The following is a 19574-nucleotide window of genomic DNA, read 5'->3' as shown; positions in this document are numbered from 1 at the left end:
TTTGACAGTAGGTGAGTTTGTCAGCGATGTTCTACTGGTTCCAGAAAAATGCAGATTCTTCCACAAGGAGCAAATGAAGGAGTGCAAGAGTCACCAGCACTGGCAAACCGTTGCCAAGCAGGTAAAAGATTATGTTGTAGTTACAATGAGTACAATATACCTACCGGAGGTAATAGATTGTGAGAATTGTAATTAGAAAGGTTATGTGAAATTGTTTTGTGTACAAGCATAGGGTAAATGTTTTGATAAGGATCATTGTATGTAATAATAACTTGCATTTTCAAAATGAACTGTAATTACTGTGTGGACAAGCAAACATAAACGGGCATGTGTTTGAGCAAAGTCCTGCTAACAGCCAAGAGCAAAATAACCAGTTATTCCAGACGATGTTTACCAGGGTACAGTGAAACAAAAAGCTGTTATTGGATCTTTAACTTGCGTCATCCTAAACAGGCAGAAGGGAACGACAACAAATGACATTTGTATGGGGCCTTTCATGCTTGGAGGACGTTCAAAAGCGCTGGATAGTCAGGGATTTGGACTCGAGCAGGGAGTTGGGATCAGGAGTGGTGGAGAGTTGGGGTAGGAGGGAGACCGAAGGCGCAGTTGAAAAGGAGCGTCTTGAGGTGTGCCTTGAAGACATGAATTTGAATTCCGCTTAATGCCTCATCATTGAAAGCAGTATTTCTGACGCAGAGGCAAGGGCTACCAACCTGGTAGACACCAATTATAAGTACTGTTAAAAATATAGTCTGAAAACACTACACTGAATTGTTTTCAAATTCTGAATCTCCCCAAGCAAGTTACCAATGCAAATGTGATGTTTTCAACAAAATATGAAGTGTATTCAGCCTATACGTCTATTGGTTATGTGCTCTTAAGAGGAAGAATGGGTAGTCCTGTTGTCATTTGTTGTGATTTTGCTAGATTTGATGGTAAAATTCTCCATTGCATATTGTCCAAAATTTTGTGAGGAGGTACCGAGTGGCTGAGCTTTACAATGCTTGAATGCTGATGTCTGCTGCAGGAATAATTAAGTTGATTTATTTGAGTAAATTGTTTGTTTGCTGCTTTGATTAAAATTATGACCACTCACCTGAATAATCAACTTTATTGAGCATCATTACTTCAATAATTTAGTCAGACTTTGCTGCTATTTGTCGCAGTGATTTTTGACAGAGTTGTTGTGTCCAATTAAATCCATTTTCCATTGCTCTGTGTCAGGCCTGCATCGCTGAATCTATGATTCTCCACACCTATGGAATGTTACTTCCATGCGGGATTGACAGGTTCCGTGGCACTGAATACGTTTGTTGTCCTCAACATAAAATCGATGATATTAACTCAAACGAAGATGATTTTAAGGATGAAGATGATTTGGAGGAAACCTTTGCTAATGCAGGGTATGGCTTTACTCTGTTATAATGGCTTTTTGAAAAGAATATTGCAAGTTGAAGAGAACAGGACTGAAAGTAAGGGGGTTAAATTAATTAATAGTTGTTGCTGGTGACAAAACATATTAAATCGATTTTCACACTAGGAAGGTGGTAGGGAGGAGGGGGAATCTGGCAGCATCCCCATTCCTCATCACCATGCAGTGATTCCCTCCTGGAAGGTGTGTGTATGTGTTTATACATTGAGAATGAGATCAAGCTCAGCTGTGATGCCTCAAGGCATTGTCACGCCATTAAATAGCCTCTGGCTATTGTTCACGCGCGCGCGCGCACACACACAGAATGACCACTTGGGAAAGATACCAGAGAGCTGCTGATTCTAGTGAAATGGCAATCCCGTTTATAGTGCTATTTTCCAGAGGTTGAGGAACCACAAACGTTTCTAGTGATACTCCCATCAGTTTCTCTGTACAACCAAGCCTGAATCCGCCAAACAAACGTGATACATGTGAGGGAAGAGGTGGGAGAGAGATTGTAAAATTATTTAAGCTAGAATCTCTTCTATGCTGAAAAGACCATTCTAACCACTCTGCACTGTATTTGTTTAGCAAAGAGAAGTCCACTGAGGTAGAGGAAGAAGCTACAGTGGTGGAGGATGATGAAGATGATCTGGATTATGATTATGCTGATGAAGATGAAGAGTATGATGATGAAGATGAGGAGGAGGAAACCAGTGAGGAGAGGAGTCTCTACAGTAAAAATGTGGTTGATGATGTGAAAGGTAAGGGATGTATTAGGATCAGTAATAATCCTGGTGACTTGGTTGACTCTTCACTGTACATCAGCTGGTGATGTAAAATGAACATTTCTAAGAATACTTTCATTAACTCCAAAGTGTACTTATTATTATTTTCTGTCCAGATCTGCTTTGCACATTGGGGCCCTCCACTTCTACAGCAGATTTCCATTATGTTCTCCTCCTGTGCTTCTATCAGTTCAATTTTTCCTGTAAGAAATCTGAATGATAGATTTCAGAATGTTAACATACATGTACAAAATACTAGGGTTTATTACACCATTGTGAGTTTGATTTGAGACTTGATTGTAACTAACATGTTTATCTGAGCTCAAGAAGACCTTTGGACCATCTATAGGTTGTAATTGTCCACTCGACGTTGGTGATCTCTATGGCTATGGACCACTAACGGATCCAGACCATTCTGCCCCTCTCCACTAGAGTAAATGATGATAATATCTTGGGATACAGTGTATAGTTTGGGACATGATGTGTGCGTGCAACTACCAGGGTGGTGGAAGGCAAACTGGATGGACCCTTGGTCTTCTTTCGCCAAGCAAATTCTTATGTTCTTAAATGGGGTGGCTGTCAGCCATTGTGTAGGCGGCATCTCATGGTGGCGGTGTCATAGCTGCTTGGTTGAACAGTGAAGGCATCAGCTACAGAGACTGTAAGTATCAGTCTCTAAACTCTTTAATCTGCCCTGAGCTATTAGTGTAAATATAGAGCAGTTTTGTAGATCGAGTGTGCTACTCATTTCTACGAATGTGCTCAATCCTGTGAATTTGTAACTGATTTGAAGCCCTTGATATTAACATTGCGTTGTTTTCCTTCTTGTGAACAGTGACATTTACAATTGCATTGTATTTTTGTACCGATGGCAATGCATAAGAATTTAAAATGCTGCTTTTTTTATATATATATATCATATATAATAATATATATGTGTGTGCTTGTGTAGAAGGTTACTCCCAATTGCAGGGCGGATGTTTTAATGAAAGGAAATGTTGTTTTTGTACTTTGAAAGCATGTAGTGCAATACAATTTATATTTATATAGCGCCTTTCACATTTGGAGGACCTCTCAAAGCACTTGACACTGCTGGATGGGCACCCAAGCTGGGGTGGGAATCAGTCCCAGTATCAATCTGCCTCTAGTCACTTCTGATGTTCTGTCCAATCTCCTTCACACAGCTGTCTGCTCGCAGGAGGCCATGACTGGTCCCTGCCGGGCCATGATACCTCGCTGGTATTTCAACGCCAACAAGAAAAAGTGTGTCCGCTTCATCTACGGAGGTTGTGGAGGAAACAGGAACAATTTTGATTCTGAGGAATACTGTATGGCTGTGTGTAAACAAATGAGTAAGTCAGGTCCTCCGTAGTGAGCAGTCCTTGCTCACAAGTCTTGTATCTTGGCTAATCAGAAAATGAATCTGGGTTAGCCAAACCCAACATTTTTTTCTGATTCAGATAAGGATAATTCAATGCCTTATCTACTCTGAGCTTTGCTGTCACTGCTTTCCTGTAGATTGTCCTCCATTCTAGACCAGAATCCGCTGTTGATGATGTCTGTTTCTTAGATGATTTGTCACATTTCCCTCTGTGGTGGTACCTTTCTGTAGTTTATGTGCGCCTTGCTGGTGTGTTACTGTGTGTCCTGATTGACCATTCTCATTCAGAACCTTCCATGTGCCTTTGGTTTGAACTATGGTACTTTGTTTGTGGGGCAATGACTTGTAATGTTTTCTTATCAAAGGTTGTAAAGGTTGTAACTGTTCTGCATACTTTACCATTAACCACTCCAGATATGTGTAATGGTTAGCGTAACTCCCAGATGGTATCACCTTATATTATTTACAGTCACTGGCCAGAAATCAACAGTTGGCATTCCAGTCAGGCATTCATTTACAGGCCAACCCTGTTATTGCACCTTTTTTCTCCTCTTTCTCCCCCCCCCCCTCCCCAATTGAGTGTGGGATTGCTTATGGTAAACCTGGCTTCTTGTACTGACTAGCTGGGCTCACACATCTTAAAATATAGCTGACATATGAATCATTAAGTCGAAGCTGATATCACCTCCATGTTCCAGGATGCGCGCTATCCCTGAGAGAAGCGTGGCTAACATCACTTCCTGTGCATTGCTCACGCACAGAAAGCAACACTGACTTCACTTTGCAGTCATAAGCAGTGATTCGTATGAGCAGTATGCAGAAAGCAACATTAGCATTACTTTCTTGCGCATAACATGTGTCAGGTACAAGTGACAGGGGTGATGCAGTTGCCATTAGATATAACACAGGACCTGAGATGTTAGCCTCAGAAGGCTGCTTTATAATAGTGTTTTCCTGTGTAAAAAAATATGGAGCTTTCAATATCAAAGGATGCCTACAGGGGTGACAACCGTGACATTGGAGCTCAGCTCACTGCAAGCGTATTTTGTGCCGAATGCTTGCAGCTGCAGACATTGACCCAGTTACAGTCGTGCTGTTCTCAGCAGGTTCAAAACTGTTGCTGTGGTGTTGGATATTCCATAGGATGGGCTATGAAGACAAAAGTGGCACAGTCTCTCATTTTCCAATGAGTGATCCTCGAGGTAGAAAATATCGAGTTGTATTCCAGGTATCAAAGTGTAAATTTGAGGGTTATCACTAGAAATAAAATAGGAGCGGTTGGAAGATTTGCCTAGGTTGATTTTTAAGATCTGTCTTGGCCACTTCAATTTTAATTGACTCACGTCAGATTCTGGTTTCAAACATTGTGCTAAACATCACTGGATCCTTTTATAGAGATTCCTGTTTGCGTTAGCTTCTGTTATATGCCCACAGACGTGTGAAGCGTACTCGAAACTAAGAAAAAGAGCTTGACACATTGGTCTCGTATCCTGGAAGAGAGATCTAAGTCAACAATTTCACTTCTGTTTCAGCAAGAAGGGCTGTCCTGCTCGAAATGGGGCTTGGTATTGAGTTTAAGCAGATAAAATGCTCACAGCAGTTCAAGACAGTAGATTTAAGGATATGTCTCTCTCTCGCTCTTCATTGAAGCAATGTCAACAGTCTGGCTATCGTGATCTGTATTGAGGGAAATGAGATCTGTAAATCAGCTCATGTTGCTTTCCAAATGTTCTTTGCTGAATGTTTCTTATTTGACCCTGGAATATTCAATTCATAGACAGAGATGTCCCTTGGTAAAAAATCTTTTGGAAGAACCTTTTGAGAAAATCATTGATCTTTCTTCATCACGCACGTGAAACAGGCAGAACAGAATGTTTCTTTGGTTCCACGTAATGGATATGTGTTGCCCCTTGGTCAAGTCTCACTTTCACAGGTATACACAAAATGGCTGCTGTTCATCTGTGCCTCAAAGCAAGTTATTCTTTATACATAGATAACTGGTTCATAAGTCCACCTACTCAGGAAGAGGCAGCAGATAGTTTTCACTCAGATGTTTCTTGCTGCAGAGAGTTCTAAATTGAAACCTCCCTTTGTATTGCCAGATCTGAAGACTGGTGTCTTTCACAGAAAAATGCTACTTTAACTTGATAGACCCAGACACCTGTTTTTTCCAATAACCTTTGAAATCTAATCTAATATTAAAATTATCACCAAAGCTTCACAGCAGATATGATATTGGTGATTAGGAGAGAGTTTCTGGCATATGTATGCCTTTCTGGTTGGCTAGCTTCTCTGGGAATTTTATCTCAAAAGTGGTTGATAAAGAATCTAAACCAAAAATTGGATTTAATGGCCATTGCTGAATGGCTTGGTTAATAGCCATGTTTAACTGTACTTATAAAGTATGCACCATAGTTACAGATCCTTGCTTGAGAAGTTGAGTGAGTATTGGATTTCAAAATGATCTGAAATTAAAATTTGAGCGTAGTTAAATGAAATTTAATTACCCTACGTGTCAGTTTCTGAATACAGATGATTATGTAGCAATGAATGTCTGAAATTGATGGTGAAAATAACACATTGAGCTTTATTCAAAATCCCCATTGTTGGATGTTATTTTGATTGCACTGTTTTAATATTAAATCAAATATTTATGTAAAATATATTACATATTAATTTTTTTATCCATGAAAAAAGTTGATATTCTGGATCTAATACCTCACTGGGTATGTTTGTTTAGTCTGCTTGTTTTTCTTTCCACCTGTCTCTCTAGTCTCAAAGTATAATCAAAGTTAAATTTTTTGACCCTAAATTTTTCACAAAAGCTTATTAAATTATCTGACTGATAAAATGTGGGATCTCCTGCTAAAATAATGCTTGCTGGGTTCACATACTTGCTTTCTTTACCTCCTTCCTAAACGTCTATGAAATAAAATCAAAATGAGCTCACCCATCTCCAGAATTGAGTCCAAATCCCAGACTTTAAGGACTTTAAATTGAAATCTGTATAACTGGAAATTGCTTAATGGTTTGTCAGTCTCCATCGAAATCCAGAGACTCCAGTGTAAAGTTGAAGCCCCAGTGAAGTGCTGAAGGTGACTTTATTTTCTCTTTTCCAGTTCTCTCATCGTCTCACCCAACAGATGAGGTGGATGTGTATTTTGAGACGCCCGCAGATGAGAATGAGCATGCTCGATTTGCTAAGGCCAAGCAACAGTTGGACGTTCGCCACCGTGATCGCATGGATAAGGTGAGGGGTGTGTGTATGGAAATGGCTCAATTTTTAAGGAATCTTGCAAGAGCTTTGAATTCTGTTGGGGAAATAAGAATTAATTGTTCGATGTCGTGAAACTTTAAAAACACGCAATTGCAAAGTTCAGAATTTCAGAGGGAAAAGGAAATCTGGTGAAAGGCCTTAGAAATCCGTTTCCTGCCCTAAAATATCATGTAAATAGACATCGAAACATAAAGGTATTAAGATTATTATTGTGATAATTACACCTCAAAAACTTTTTCCAAAAATATCGTTAATGCAGCATATTTTTGCAATCAAATGTACTAAAAATATCTTATGAAAGTAAGTCTCTAAAGTTATGAACTACCATTTGCTTTCTCCCCAAATTAGGTGAGAGAAGAGTGGGAAGAAGCAGAAAGACAGGCAAAGAATCTGCCGAAAGCAGAACAACAGATGTTAGTTCAGGTACGTGCACCTACTCTTTTTCTATTCCTCCTCCTTGCTCCTTCCTTCCTTCCTCATCTTCAGATTGCACCTGAAGACCTTCCTCTTCGACTGTGCCTACGGTCACTACCCCCTCCCCAGCTCGGCGTCGTGTTCCACCACTGTCAAGCGCTGTGGGACACTACCTTGTGTGAGGGACGCTGTGTAAATGCAAGTCGTCGCCTTTGATTTAATCTGTCAGAAGCAAGATTATGACCAAAACCATCGTGTTCATGATCAGTGTGTTGGCAATCTGCCTTTCAATTATTGAGTTTCCATCCAAAGCATGTTTTGATGTTTACAGATGCCCACTGTCGACCACCTTACCACTCTTCAGAGAGTGATATCACTTAATTTCCAGACGACACGAATAACTGCTTAATCTATGTTTCGGACTTGATGGCAGGTGCTATCTTCACTGCAGGATATCAAAGGCCTGGTGAAATGCTTACAATTGAACCATCTTGTGTGAATCAAATTGCTTCCCTGTGTCACAACCAGCATAGNTTTTTATTATTATTATAGACTTCTAGCGATATAAAGAGAAGCAGAATGTGATCTTGCAACTCGAGTTGAGAATTTCAGACAAAATCAGAGAGGAAAGCTCTGGGATATCGCTGAACGCCTGCAGGCAGATTTGCAGCTTCTCTCTCAGAATGCTGTACTAGCGTGCAGCGATAAGTTTGAAAGTTCTTATAGAATATTACTTCAACAACAACAAGATTCCATTTATAAAGCGCCTTTCACGTCAGGAGGACGTCCCAAGGCGCTGCACAGTTGGGTCATGACCCGAGCAGGGGGGAAATGGTCAGGGTGAGGGGAGGGAGCGAGGAGGGGGAAATGGTCAGGGTGAGGGAAGGGAGGGAGCAAGGAGGGGGAAATGGTCAGGGTGAGGTGAGGGGAGGGAGGGAGCGAGGAGGGGGAAGAGAGTCGAGAGGGGAGCTGAAGGCACGGTCAAAGAGAACCGTGACCACCTTAGAACTTCAAGCAAGTTCTGAGGTGCTTGCTAGCAGCATAGAAGTGGAGGTTGATCTGTACAGGGTGCCATTCATGGCCTCTTGTCCTTCAGCACTTCAAGGCGATGGTGGAGTCTCTGGAGCAAGAAGCAGCCAGTGAGAAGCAGCGGTTGGTTGAGACTCATCTAGCTCGTGTTGAGGCCTTGCTCAATGATCGTCGCCGTGTTTCTTTGGAAAACTATCTCTCCGCGTTGCAGGCGAGCCCACCCCGTGTGAGTACTGGCACCAAATAAAACCAAAAGAACCTCGGTCGATAACCTGGTTGATTCTTTCTGTGTCTTTCAGTAAAAAAAAAGTTCAACTAGATGTACCCAGGAGAATGGTTAATTAACTTTCAAAATAGAGCATCTCAGTAACCACATTTAGTGTCTTCCTTCCGGTGAATCATGCAGTTATCAGACTTGTTTTCTGGAGAGAATTGCAGCTTGTCGGTTCACGTTAAGTATTTTATTCCAAGAACTCACAATTCCCCAGAGAAAGGACTTTGAAAAGTTAGCCTATGTCTGAGAAGGTTGTTGTGGTGACTCCCAATAGGCAGAGCTCATTGCCACCATTTACTAATGTGATTTCCAACAGCCACAAGATGAACATTACTATGGTTTCATATAATATAAGCGCTCTGAGACGCCACCCCACGTCAAATATGCTATATAAATGAAAATTGGTATTGTAACAGCAAATACTGGAAATGTACAGCAGGTCAGCCAGCACCTGGAATATATAGGTTATATCACGTTTGAGCCCCTCCCTCACAAGAACACTTTCAAATAATCTGACTGACCTAGCTTTCTCTCTGGCTGATGTATTTTCTACTTTTATTTTTTTTTAGAAATTAGAAATGTGAGTTTTTTTTTGTTTTAGCTCATGCTACAGTTGACTTCACTTCCAAATGTTTCAAACAATCTGTTGTGACTCATAATTCAACTTAAGAGATTTATCAATTTATATTCCACAAAAGTCAATGTCTCTCGCTATTTCCGTGGAATCCTGTAGCATAGTGGTCAGCTCACTTGCCTCACGAGCGAGAGGCCCCCCGGTTTGATTCCCGGGCAGGGCAAAATGTTGGACGTTATACCAAATATAAGGATTATTGTAATAATTATTATTCCTACACAGTCTCACCGTATCCTGCAAGCCCTGAAGCGCTACGTGCGTGCAGAACAGAAGGATCGTCAGCATACAATGCGTCATTACCAGCATGTGATGGCTGTGGATCCTGAGAAAGCAGCACAGATGAAGTCTCAGGTGAGAAGAATCAACAGCTGGATCACAGTTATCTTTTCTGAGAGAAACCTAAACATCTGTCTGTTTTTCATCAAAAAAAACTTTATCAAAGAAACAAAGACAGATAACTTGACAATTTAATATCTCTCTGAGGGAGTGGGAGGGGAGAGTCAGATCGTTAAATCAAGCTTCATTAAGTGAGTATCTTCTGGAGCCAGCTGTTGTTTACACTGTCCCTAGACATCATTCCATTTGAAATGTTTCAGGAATATATACCCCTTGCTCTGTTTTAAGTTGGGCAAAATATTTCTGGACTGGAAATGGTCACAATAGTGATTGTTTAAGGGCTGGTAAATTTATATGAATTTCTTGCTGAAGTGCAATCAACCCACATACTATTCCCGGTTTCCACATGCTGTCTATTTCTAATTACCAGCACCTTTATCAAAAGTCGCTCCTGTATTCAGAAGAAATGTTTTTAATCGTGGAAATTAATGCACAGGAGACCTTTATCGCTCCTAGTAATCCGTCATCATCAGTGATCTACAGGCCATGCTTATTGTTGTTATGTGGGGGGAATAAACAAATGTGAAAAGCTGAAACCCTCTTACTAGCCAAGTAGGCTACTGATTAAAATTGTGGTGAGTCTCTATTAACTCAAGTAAACGAGTGTTATCATGAGTTGAGCATGATTAACCCTATTTTCTAGGTGATGACTCACCTGCGTGTTATCGAAGAGCGGATGAACCAGAGCCTGTCACTGCTGTACAAGGTGCCATACATTGCTGAAGAAATCCAAGATGAAATTGGTTCGTAAAAGTCAAGTGACTATTGAGATGTTTGTAAATGCATTGCAGTCCTTGATCAAAAGTAACCATATAGACAAAGGATTAGAAGAATGAAGCATATTCTTAAACTGCAGACCACACGCACACAAGGGGCTGCCAAGGAGATGTGTGTTTATTGAAGTGAATATTTCAGCCAATATTTGGAAAGGTTTTTACTTTCAGGCAACACTTCAATTGGTATAAAACTGATCCGCTGCTTCCGAATTGGCCGCCTGTCACCCTGGCTTGTGTGAGAACTCCCATCTCTCCCGTGAGTAACGCATCAACACGCGAGCACTGAGCGTGCCTGCTCCTGAAGGCTAGCCTTGACCCGTGTGAGAAGCAGTCTGCCTCCCAATGGGCGGCGTGGCTTTCTGCCCAGTGTGAGAATTAATTTGCTTGCTAATGGATGTGCCTGGCTTAGCTGAAGGAAATGCATCAGAGAGTTTTAATGTTTGTGCATTTCTACGTGAGGAACACAATAAGCTAAAAGCTCTCCAAACCAAACTGGTAAGCTAAGCCAAGCCGGTTCATGCTTCATTCAGACATCCCCCACACGCTGCTGTTGTGAAGTCCTGTTGCCATTGAGACATCATTTAATAAGTTATTACTATTATTTCACAGTGATGAGATTCTCATTAGTATTAGAAATTGTCTTGGCTTAGACTCGTATGTTTCCCAAGCGTTCTCAGAAGCCTCAAAGTATCATGTGCACCCCTGTTGGCCAGGGAATTATGCCAAAACAGACAAAGGAAGAACATAACCTCCAAAGATAAAGATGCAATGAGCCATGTTGGACACCAAAAGAACAATCTCGTGTACAGAAAGATTGGAGATCTTGAGTGGATTTGATCCGATTTTCTTGGTTGCCTGCAGCTTGCACGTAATTGAGCAGTGTTGGTTTTGAGAGAGACTGATCAGTCTGTCAGGTTATTGTAAGGCTTAGCGCAGCTAGCTTTATCCCAGCCTAACGTGACCGTTTGAAATCTGTTTCTCCAGATGAACTCCTGCAGGAGCAGCGCACCGAGATGGATCAGTTCAGCACTCTCAGCTCCGAGAGCCAGAACTCCATCGAGACTGATTCTGAGGAGGCACCGTATTTTGAGGGCAAACCATTCCGACCTATTCAAGTGAAGACTTTCCCAGTGATCACTAGTGATGAAGGTAGGCATTGCTTGGGGGTCAAACGCTACAGGCAGCGATGATGATCAGCTTACCATTCTATTAATAGGTTGAGATCAATGAAGGCTAAATTGCACACAAAGAAACTGCCCTGTAAGAATTCCAGCTCCCTGCAGTGCAAATTTTTTTAGGCCTTCGTAATATTCCATTTCTCCTTTTTTTTTAATCTCCTCTTTCTTTCACAACCACACATACACCAGCCATGCATGAGCCTTCTATAGATGTAAAAAGGGTTTAATCACACAGACTTTGTTCTACTGTACATTTGTACACCAGGGAGCTTTGCCATTCTCCAGTCGACTCGTTTTTTAAAAATCTCTTCATGACAACATCACAGGTATATTTAAACAACCCAAGCTCTGCAAAACATCGACCAGCTAAATATTCTTTATTCATTTCCCTCAAGGTCTCAGGTAGGTTATTGCTAGTTCCCATAATAGATATAAAGAGACTTCAAGTCTTGAAAGCTGGAGTCCTTGGTGAACGCAGTGAGTAAACTCTGCTGCCTTTCTCTGCAACTTGACTTTTAAAATATTCTGTCAGAGGTAAGAGCCAAATGAAATTAGTTTCAGCAGTCTCCTCTAGAGAACAATGTAATATTCGTCAAGTTTGTAAATATGATTGGATCTGATTACCACTCACTCATGTCTGTAAGAATGAATATGCTTTTTAATCACTTTTCTCTCACTTGTTGATGTAAGGCTCTGGGACATAACGTAAAGACCTGCTCAGAGAACCTGGAACTTTTGATTTCCCTTTTTTAAAATTTCTTGCTCTTCATTATTTGATTTCTCTTAACTTCTTTGCTGCCAGGCACATTGCCGGACTCCTGGCCAACAGCTAAGAAAGGTTGGTTTAAAAACAAATTCCCAGCTGTCATCATATCTTCATACTCATCCCTTTCTCTCTCTGTCTGTCACTCTCTTACCTCAGACAGTTGCAGATCATTGTGTGTGTTCCTGCTAAATTCAGTAAGACTCCGCACAACTAGTCTTCAGCAAGCTGAATAGTTTTCCAGTCTGTGCTCTTTAGATGCTGCTAGTGCATACTTTGTGACCAGTGTGTAGTTAGTGCACTCGACTCGCAAGTGAGAAGACCTGGGTTTAATTTCCGGGCGGGGCGAAAACTTAGGCAAGTTTCCTTACACCGTACACCTCTATTTATCTAGCAGTAAGTAGGAATCCATTTGTTAGTCAATTGGTGGATTGGTTTCTGGGGGTAATAATCCCTCAAAAAAAGTGGTCGCTCAATCCACGACTGTTTGTCGGCTACTGCTGTGTACAGTTGGGTGCCGTGTTTTGCCCACAATATACAGTCAATCCACTTTACTTCTGGAAAGCACTTTAAGGCGTATCAATGACGTGATAAGTAAGGCGCTATATCACATGCAAGATTATTATTGTGTCTGCCCTGGTGGCTTTGGAAAGTGGCCAAGTTGCATTTCGTAACCTTTGAATCTGCCTTTCGTGGTGGCCTGATTCTAAAGTTCACAAATGCATGTGTGGTCGAATACCAATATTACTTTCCCTCTGCTGTTCACAATGTCTACAGTGTGCTGTTTATAGGAAGTACATTCTGAACATTGAACCACCACCTGTTCACAGTGGAAATGATGCAGTTGAGAATCCAAACATTCGGATTAGTTGGCCGACAGCTGTCCTGCATGCTGTAACGGTATCCAGTCCTAATTCTCAAATCCTCGATCCTGATCTCTGGATTTCACCATTAACTAATCCTACTGGAGTGTGGGTGTTTCATCCTAGCAGTGTAGACTGTGTAATGTTGATTCTGACTCCTTTTCTTACAGTATCGTGACCAGACTTGAGATGGATTAGGGCAGGAAAACATGCAATGCTATGACTCATCACAAAGGGTGGAGAGGCAGGGCAGGAAGGGGGCAGATAGTGTGAAACCTTTTGAGATTCTGGAATGTAAACATCGTATTATTCATCACTAGTTAAAGGCTTGTAAGATCACGTTTCCCTCCACGGATGTAGAAAAGGTGTAAACAGATTGGTTTCAATGTAAAAGATTGGTCCTGGGTGGGATAATAATAATCCTTGTATTGATGGGGAGCTTGAGAAAATTTTCCCGAAAAAATTTGTTGTGTGGTGACGGTGTTACTCTATGTTGGGCAGCAGGTGTTTACTCAGTTTTTTTAAGGGCAAGTAAAGGCAGTCAGGGCTGATCATCTTTCTCCTGCTCTCCAGAGGGCAGTGACTGTGTGGCACTTGACCCTCTCTGTATCGAGTTTCAATATTCAATGTTTGAAGGTTGAGTTGTCACTGCTTTGTACACACTGAGGAAAACATGGCAAATGCCAAGCCAGATTGTTAGTATGATATAAGGAGGGCATAGCCTGGCATGAATGAGGTTTGGGCCAGCGTGCGGGGTGCGCATATTAATTGCAGATTAATGGTAATATATTACAGCTAGAAATGCTCTGCACTGATGGCAGAAAGCTTGAGTAAAGCTCCTCAAATTGATCACAATGATATGTGTTAACCTGAGTTAGTGGTAGCAACTCCCGCCTCTGAATCAGAAGGTTCTGGGTTCGAGCCGCCACGTCAGAACTTGGAATCACATTGTCTAAGCTGATGCTCCAATGCAGTGCTGGAGGTGTGTTACATTGTCGGAGGTGTCATCATTCAGATGAGAGTTAAACTGAGGTTCCATCTGCATGTTCTGGTGGACGTTAAAGATCCATTGGTACTATTCAAAAAGAGACGGGAGTTTCTCCCGGTGTCCTACGTAGGGATATGGGAACAGGAGTAGGCCATTCAGCCCACCATTCTTTGAGTTTCCTGATACTATTGATCATATCTGAATTGTGAAAAGAATCATCTCCTTTAAAGTCAGAGGTGAGAGACAGTGACTTGATTCACCAAACTCCCACCACACAACATTCATATATCGGTTTAGAAAACATTGTGTTCCATTGAATGTTTTAGTAATTGTGTGTACGTCCTGTGTGTGCTTTTCCATCTAAACATAATGCAAAATGGAGTGTCACCTCAGCATTGCCAAGAGAATAACTGTGTGCTGTTCTCGACAGGTTCCGCAATGATCGATCCTGATGGCCTGATCCCTGATGGCATGGCAGTCAGCAGCGATGAGAAGAAGATTAACGAGAATGTGGTAGGTTGACGGTTGTTGAAATTGCTGAAAATTAAATTGTTGGCTTGGATTGACAGGGCATTTCTGAGGCATTAGAATTTTCGCGCTTCCAGCCTCTCCTTTGCCCTTTAGCCTTTCAGCGAGATGACATGATGACACCTGAGGTTTGAGTTTCTGACTTCAGGAGAAGTGAAAATCAATGTAAAGCGGTCACACAGAATGTGGTCACTGGGTACCAAGAAATCTCTGCATAGGACAAAGTGCTCCCTGATTTTCTTGTTGTGTAACTTGTCTTAACCTGCAATGTGTGCAATGCACCTATATTCACAGAACAATGTGGCAGCTCTCCAGGGGACCGGTCCAACTAGTTAGCTTGTATGTGCAACATTAGCTTCAATTTCTGATTCCCTTTTGTTTTCCAGGTGATTGATGAGACCCTTGATGTGAAGGAACTGATTTTCAATGCGGAGCGTGTCAGCGGGGTGGAGGATGACATGGTAGGCACAGGGGGCTCCTGCTGGGGGGGCTGGTTTGAGTTGGATTGGATCCAGAAGGTAGATTGTATCTTTCTGCACGATTACCACAGAACCTTTCTCATTATATAAAGAAATCTCTGCTTTGTGGAAGTTTAGCAGTGATAAGTACTCGGACTGAAACTGGTTTGGAGTTTGTGTCGCTCGATCGTTCAAGTGTAAGCTGAAGAAAAAAGGAGGAAATGTTCAGACGATCTACCTTACACTTAGTTTACTTTAAAAGATGTCACTATTTGGCTTCCCCAGCCCTGGTTTCTCCCCCAGTATTATTTTGGTACATATTAAGACTATGTATAACCTGATAAATCAAATCTGCGCCCCCACCGCCCCACCATGGCCAACGTCTGCAACGGTATACTGTCATTTTTAACTGGTTAAACTCCAGTAGTACTCCGCGCTCTGGGATCCGTAGACTTTGGCTCTTGCCAACCAGCACCTGAACTAAATGGGGAAAAGACACAGGCTCCAGAGGTTTGGATGGCCTGGAGCTTGTGGAGGGAGGGTGGAGCTGGGAAGACTGACGAGCAGAACAGGGTGTTGGAAACTTGGCTTGGGACAGACTTAGTGCATTACTCATCAAAGTGCACATAAATGACTGCCTTTAAAGTAGCTCTTTTCCCAAGTTCATATTTCTTTTTTTAGGTACGGTGTTAACTGAATTAGAAACCATTTCTGATGTCCATCTACTCTATTCTCTTTTTATTATCTTGGATGCATTCCATCTGGCCATCATGTCTTTTGCATAGTTTCCTGCTTTATAATTTAATTTTTTTTTAAAGACCATTCAATTACTGATCAGTTTTCCCCATGAGCTAACATTTATCCTGAGCACTGTATTTAGGACAAACACAGCCCTACAAGCGAATCGCAAAAAAAAAATATTGACTATTTAGCTATATACAAAGATTTATTTTTTTATACTCAGTCAAAGAATCAAGTCCCCAATCTCTGTTGTAAGATTTAATTTATCCTTTCTGAATTCTTATAAACAGGCTTTTCTTTTCCTATTCAATCTTCCTTCATAGACCACTTACTGAAAGCTTGTAAGCCTATTTTTTTCCTGCTGTGCTAAATATTGTTTATGGTGTTCAATTTGCAGCAACATTATATACGAGTGGAACCTTTTTGTCCCTGTATTCCTCTCCTCTGATATTTCCCAGTTCATCTCTTTCTCCCTGCGCTTTCGGGTTGAGGAAGGGGGAAACAATTGGTAGCAAGAGAGAGTTGTAAGAACCAATGCAGGTACCAGATGCAGTGGAGATTATACGTATGTTCCCTCGTGACTCCTATCTGGCTCTGTTCGCCCGCAGTGTGCACGGCTAAAGCTTTCTCTGTTTGTCCAGGATCCCGAGGGCGCTCTGAGAGACGACTTCAGCTTCAGCAGCAGTGCTCTAATTGGCCTGCTGGTGATTGCTGTTGCCATAGCCACAGTAATTGTCATCAGCCTGGTTATGCTACGGAAGAGGCAATATGGTACCATCAGCCATGGGATTGTGGAGGTAAGAGAAAGTGTGTGTGTGTGTGTGTGTCAGTACACTGTTGTTGAGCTTCCACGGTACTGGTTTGTATGCACAGAAGCCTATTGTCTCACTCGGGGTAAAATTTGCCTGAAACATTCCTTAATCCTAGCTCAAGGTGATGCCCTCCACAGTATTGGAAAGGAACAGGAGTAGGCCATTCAGCCCCTCGAGCCTGTTCCGCCATTCTATAAGATCATGGCTGATCTGTACCTCAACTCCAATTACTTGCCTTTACCCCATATCCCTTGATACCCTTACCTGATAAACATGGGAGTCTCTGCTGCTTCCCATGCTCACCAGGACTTGGGTTGAGATCAGTCATTATTGTACAAATATGGTGGGAGGGAGAGGGTGAAAATCCCGTTGGACTCACTTGGGCCAGAAGTTGAGAGGGTGGAGGGAGAGGGCAGGGGAGGAGAACTTGGGGAGATGTCAGGAGTAGAGTGAGGATTATTTAAAAGGTAGAACAAAAATCTTGAGCACAGTCCAGTGGGATGGAGGGGTGGGGGTTTAGGGAGCCAGTGGACGAGGATGATGAGTTGGACAAGTCTGGTTTTGTTAAGTAAAACTCTGTTTGATTGATTCCCAGGTTGATCCCATGCTGACCCCAGAAGAGCGCCATCTGAACAAGATGCAGAACCACGGGTATGAGAACCCGACTTACAAGTATCTGGAACAAATGCAGATCTAACTCTAAAGAGCTGAGGCCGGCTGATGCACGGAAAATCAATCAGCCAGCAAACTACTGACCTATAATGCTAGAAAGCTCCATCTTCACACACGTACACACACAGACACACACATACACACACACAACACATCTCCAGAACATAAACACTTACTACTGTAGATTCTAAGATTCCCATTTTTTTAAATGGGTGTGAAATGGTAATATACAATATATGATGTATAATCTTAGGATATTCTATTATCTGGTTACAAATATTTGATGAGAACAATAATGATCTAGCAGTTTCCTTTTTAAAGTCTTTTAAATCTGTTTTATTTTCTGTGCGTCACAAAAAGATCTATCTATAAATTGAGATTGTTGATTTCTATCTAATAGAGAGCTGTATATGAAGGGTATTTGTACTGATTTATGTAACAAACTTGCGGCATTTTCAGCTGTAAATCTGCATTTAAAATGGGTAACACTGTGATAGGCAGCTGAAACGGAGGTAATGATTCCATTTCTCATTGTGCGTCTGTCTGTCTGCTCTGCTTGTATATTCACATTGGGATCCAGGCATTTACTGAGGTTCTGGTAACCTCTGGCTTCTCTTCCCCCGCCCTCCCCTCACCCTGCACATTCCTTATTTGTTCTGTCAGAACTATGCACATTGGTTTCAGTCGTATTGCTGTGGTAGCTGTAATTTGCAGGAGTCCCAAGGGCAATCGCATCAATAAACACAACTACTACTTCCATAAACAAGGGCTTCTTCGTCATTTCCTGGGTATGGAGTGTGCGCGGTCAGAACTCCTGGGCCTTAAACATTCACCTTTCATCTCGGTTTCAGAGCCTCGACTTTCCGATGGGCTGAATAAATGAGTCTTATTGTTTCACTCACTCACATGTACTTAACTGAGAGAAATAGAATTCACAACATCCATTGTCCAGAGCAGCCACCGTATTAACATAGAAGTCTGATATAGAGAAATATATAGCTGCAAATCTCCCAATATTTAGCACATTAAAGAATGTTGAATGGGGCAAGTGGGGTGGGGGAGAAAATAAATGGTTCCAGTCTATAAATTTGGGAACCGGATTGATCTGCAAGATTTGTCAAATGTCTTACTAATCTTAAAGAAATCTGAAAGATGAGAGGTAAGTTTACCTACGTCCCCTTTATGTTGGCTCCTTTTTGGGAATGTACTTCATTACTAAAGTATTGCCAATAATGTGTTTTGTTGGCACAAACTAGATTATAATCTTTCTGTAAAAGCTCTTGACTGCGGGTCTCAAATATATTTGTTCGAGTTGCTTGATCAAGGTTTTATGTCGGGTACGTTTTTGTGCATTTCTTTGCTTCAGTGGATGGCTCAAGCTCTGCTGAGCTGACAAACCATCCCTTCCTATTTCCCTAAAGTGTTGGTATTTTTTCCACTGATGCAAACGTGTTTCACCTCTCAGAGAGCGACTCGGAAGTTACCAGTTTTTTTCTCTTAGCCCTTGAAGCAGTCAACCTGTTGCGGTGCAACAACTTGTGTTTATATAGCGCCCTTCACGCAGGGTAGCATCTTGAAGCTTCCCTTGTCTTTCAAGGCCCTTCTCGAGGCCTTCCTCTTTGACGGTGGCTTTGGTCATCTCCCTGCCTCCAACCCTTGGCTCCCAGCCTTCTAATCTCCATCTTGGGTGCGAACCCTTGACTGTCCAGTGCCTTGGGACGTCTCCTGAAAGGTGCTGCATAAATGCAGTTGCTGTACCCAGATGTCACACACGCCCTCTGGAATTCTGGTTGAAAGGTCGATTTGGTGAGGTGGAGTTCAGGTGGGGGATTGGGGTGGGGAGCGTAACGCATATTGGGTTGTGCACAATTGGCTGCCGCGTTTTGCCCACAAAATATACAGTCCATTCACATTAGTGTATTTTGCAAAGCGCTTTGAGACTTCTCAAAGACATGGTTAGGCACTATACCAAATGCAAGGATTATTATTTCCTTATTAAAGAATTCCTTTAGAAATGTTGTACATTAAAGCCCCGTACCCCCCATGTTTTTGATCTTTGTGGGAGACTCTGTGGTTCGGGCATAGGAACATAGCTGGTTGTGTTTTGGTTTCTCAACTTCCCTGGGGTTGGAGCCAGCTGTTGGCAATGCTGCTATCTCGGCAGTCTCCCAGGCTGTGTGGTGTGACACAC

General features: G+C 41.9%; 1 protein-coding gene across 4 annotated transcripts in view; it reads left to right on the top strand.

Moving 5' to 3' along the window:
- Positions 1-18146, top strand: part of aplp2 (amyloid beta (A4) precursor-like protein 2) — a 45050-nt gene extending 26904 nt beyond the window's left edge. Inside the window, exons 4-17 of one of the 4 annotated variants that reach the window (XM_042343905.1) lie at positions 12-121; positions 1225-1403; positions 2003-2175; positions 3384-3551; positions 6700-6830; positions 7206-7280; positions 8368-8526; positions 9431-9559; positions 10248-10347; positions 11365-11529; positions 14603-14685; positions 15087-15161; positions 16541-16696; positions 17307-18146. In XM_042343905.1, coding sequence (XP_042199839.1) covers positions 12-121; positions 1225-1403; positions 2003-2175; positions 3384-3551; positions 6700-6830; positions 7206-7280; positions 8368-8526; positions 9431-9559; positions 10248-10347; positions 11365-11529; positions 14603-14685; positions 15087-15161; positions 16541-16696; positions 17307-17408 — 1805 coding nt within the window. In that variant the 3' untranslated portion in view covers positions 17409-18146. Of the gene's footprint in view, positions 1-8; positions 122-1224; positions 1404-2002; positions 2176-3383; positions 3552-6699; positions 6831-7205; positions 7281-8367; positions 8527-9430; positions 9560-10247; positions 10348-11364; positions 11530-14602; positions 14686-15086; positions 15162-16540; positions 16697-17306 lie in introns of all 4 variants that reach the window. The other 3 variants (XM_042343904.1, XM_042343907.1, XM_042343906.1) reach the window with 3 other exon arrangements.
- Positions 18147-19574: the final 1428 nt, after the last annotated feature.

The sequence above is a fragment of the Callorhinchus milii genome, unplaced genomic scaffold (genome assembly GCF_018977255.1).
Source record: "Callorhinchus milii isolate IMCB2004 unplaced genomic scaffold, IMCB_Cmil_1.0 Scaffold25, whole genome shotgun sequence".
In the NCBI taxonomy this organism is placed as follows: domain Eukaryota; kingdom Metazoa; phylum Chordata; class Chondrichthyes; order Chimaeriformes; family Callorhinchidae; genus Callorhinchus; species Callorhinchus milii.
This window is presented reverse-complemented; position numbering and strand designations above follow the sequence as displayed.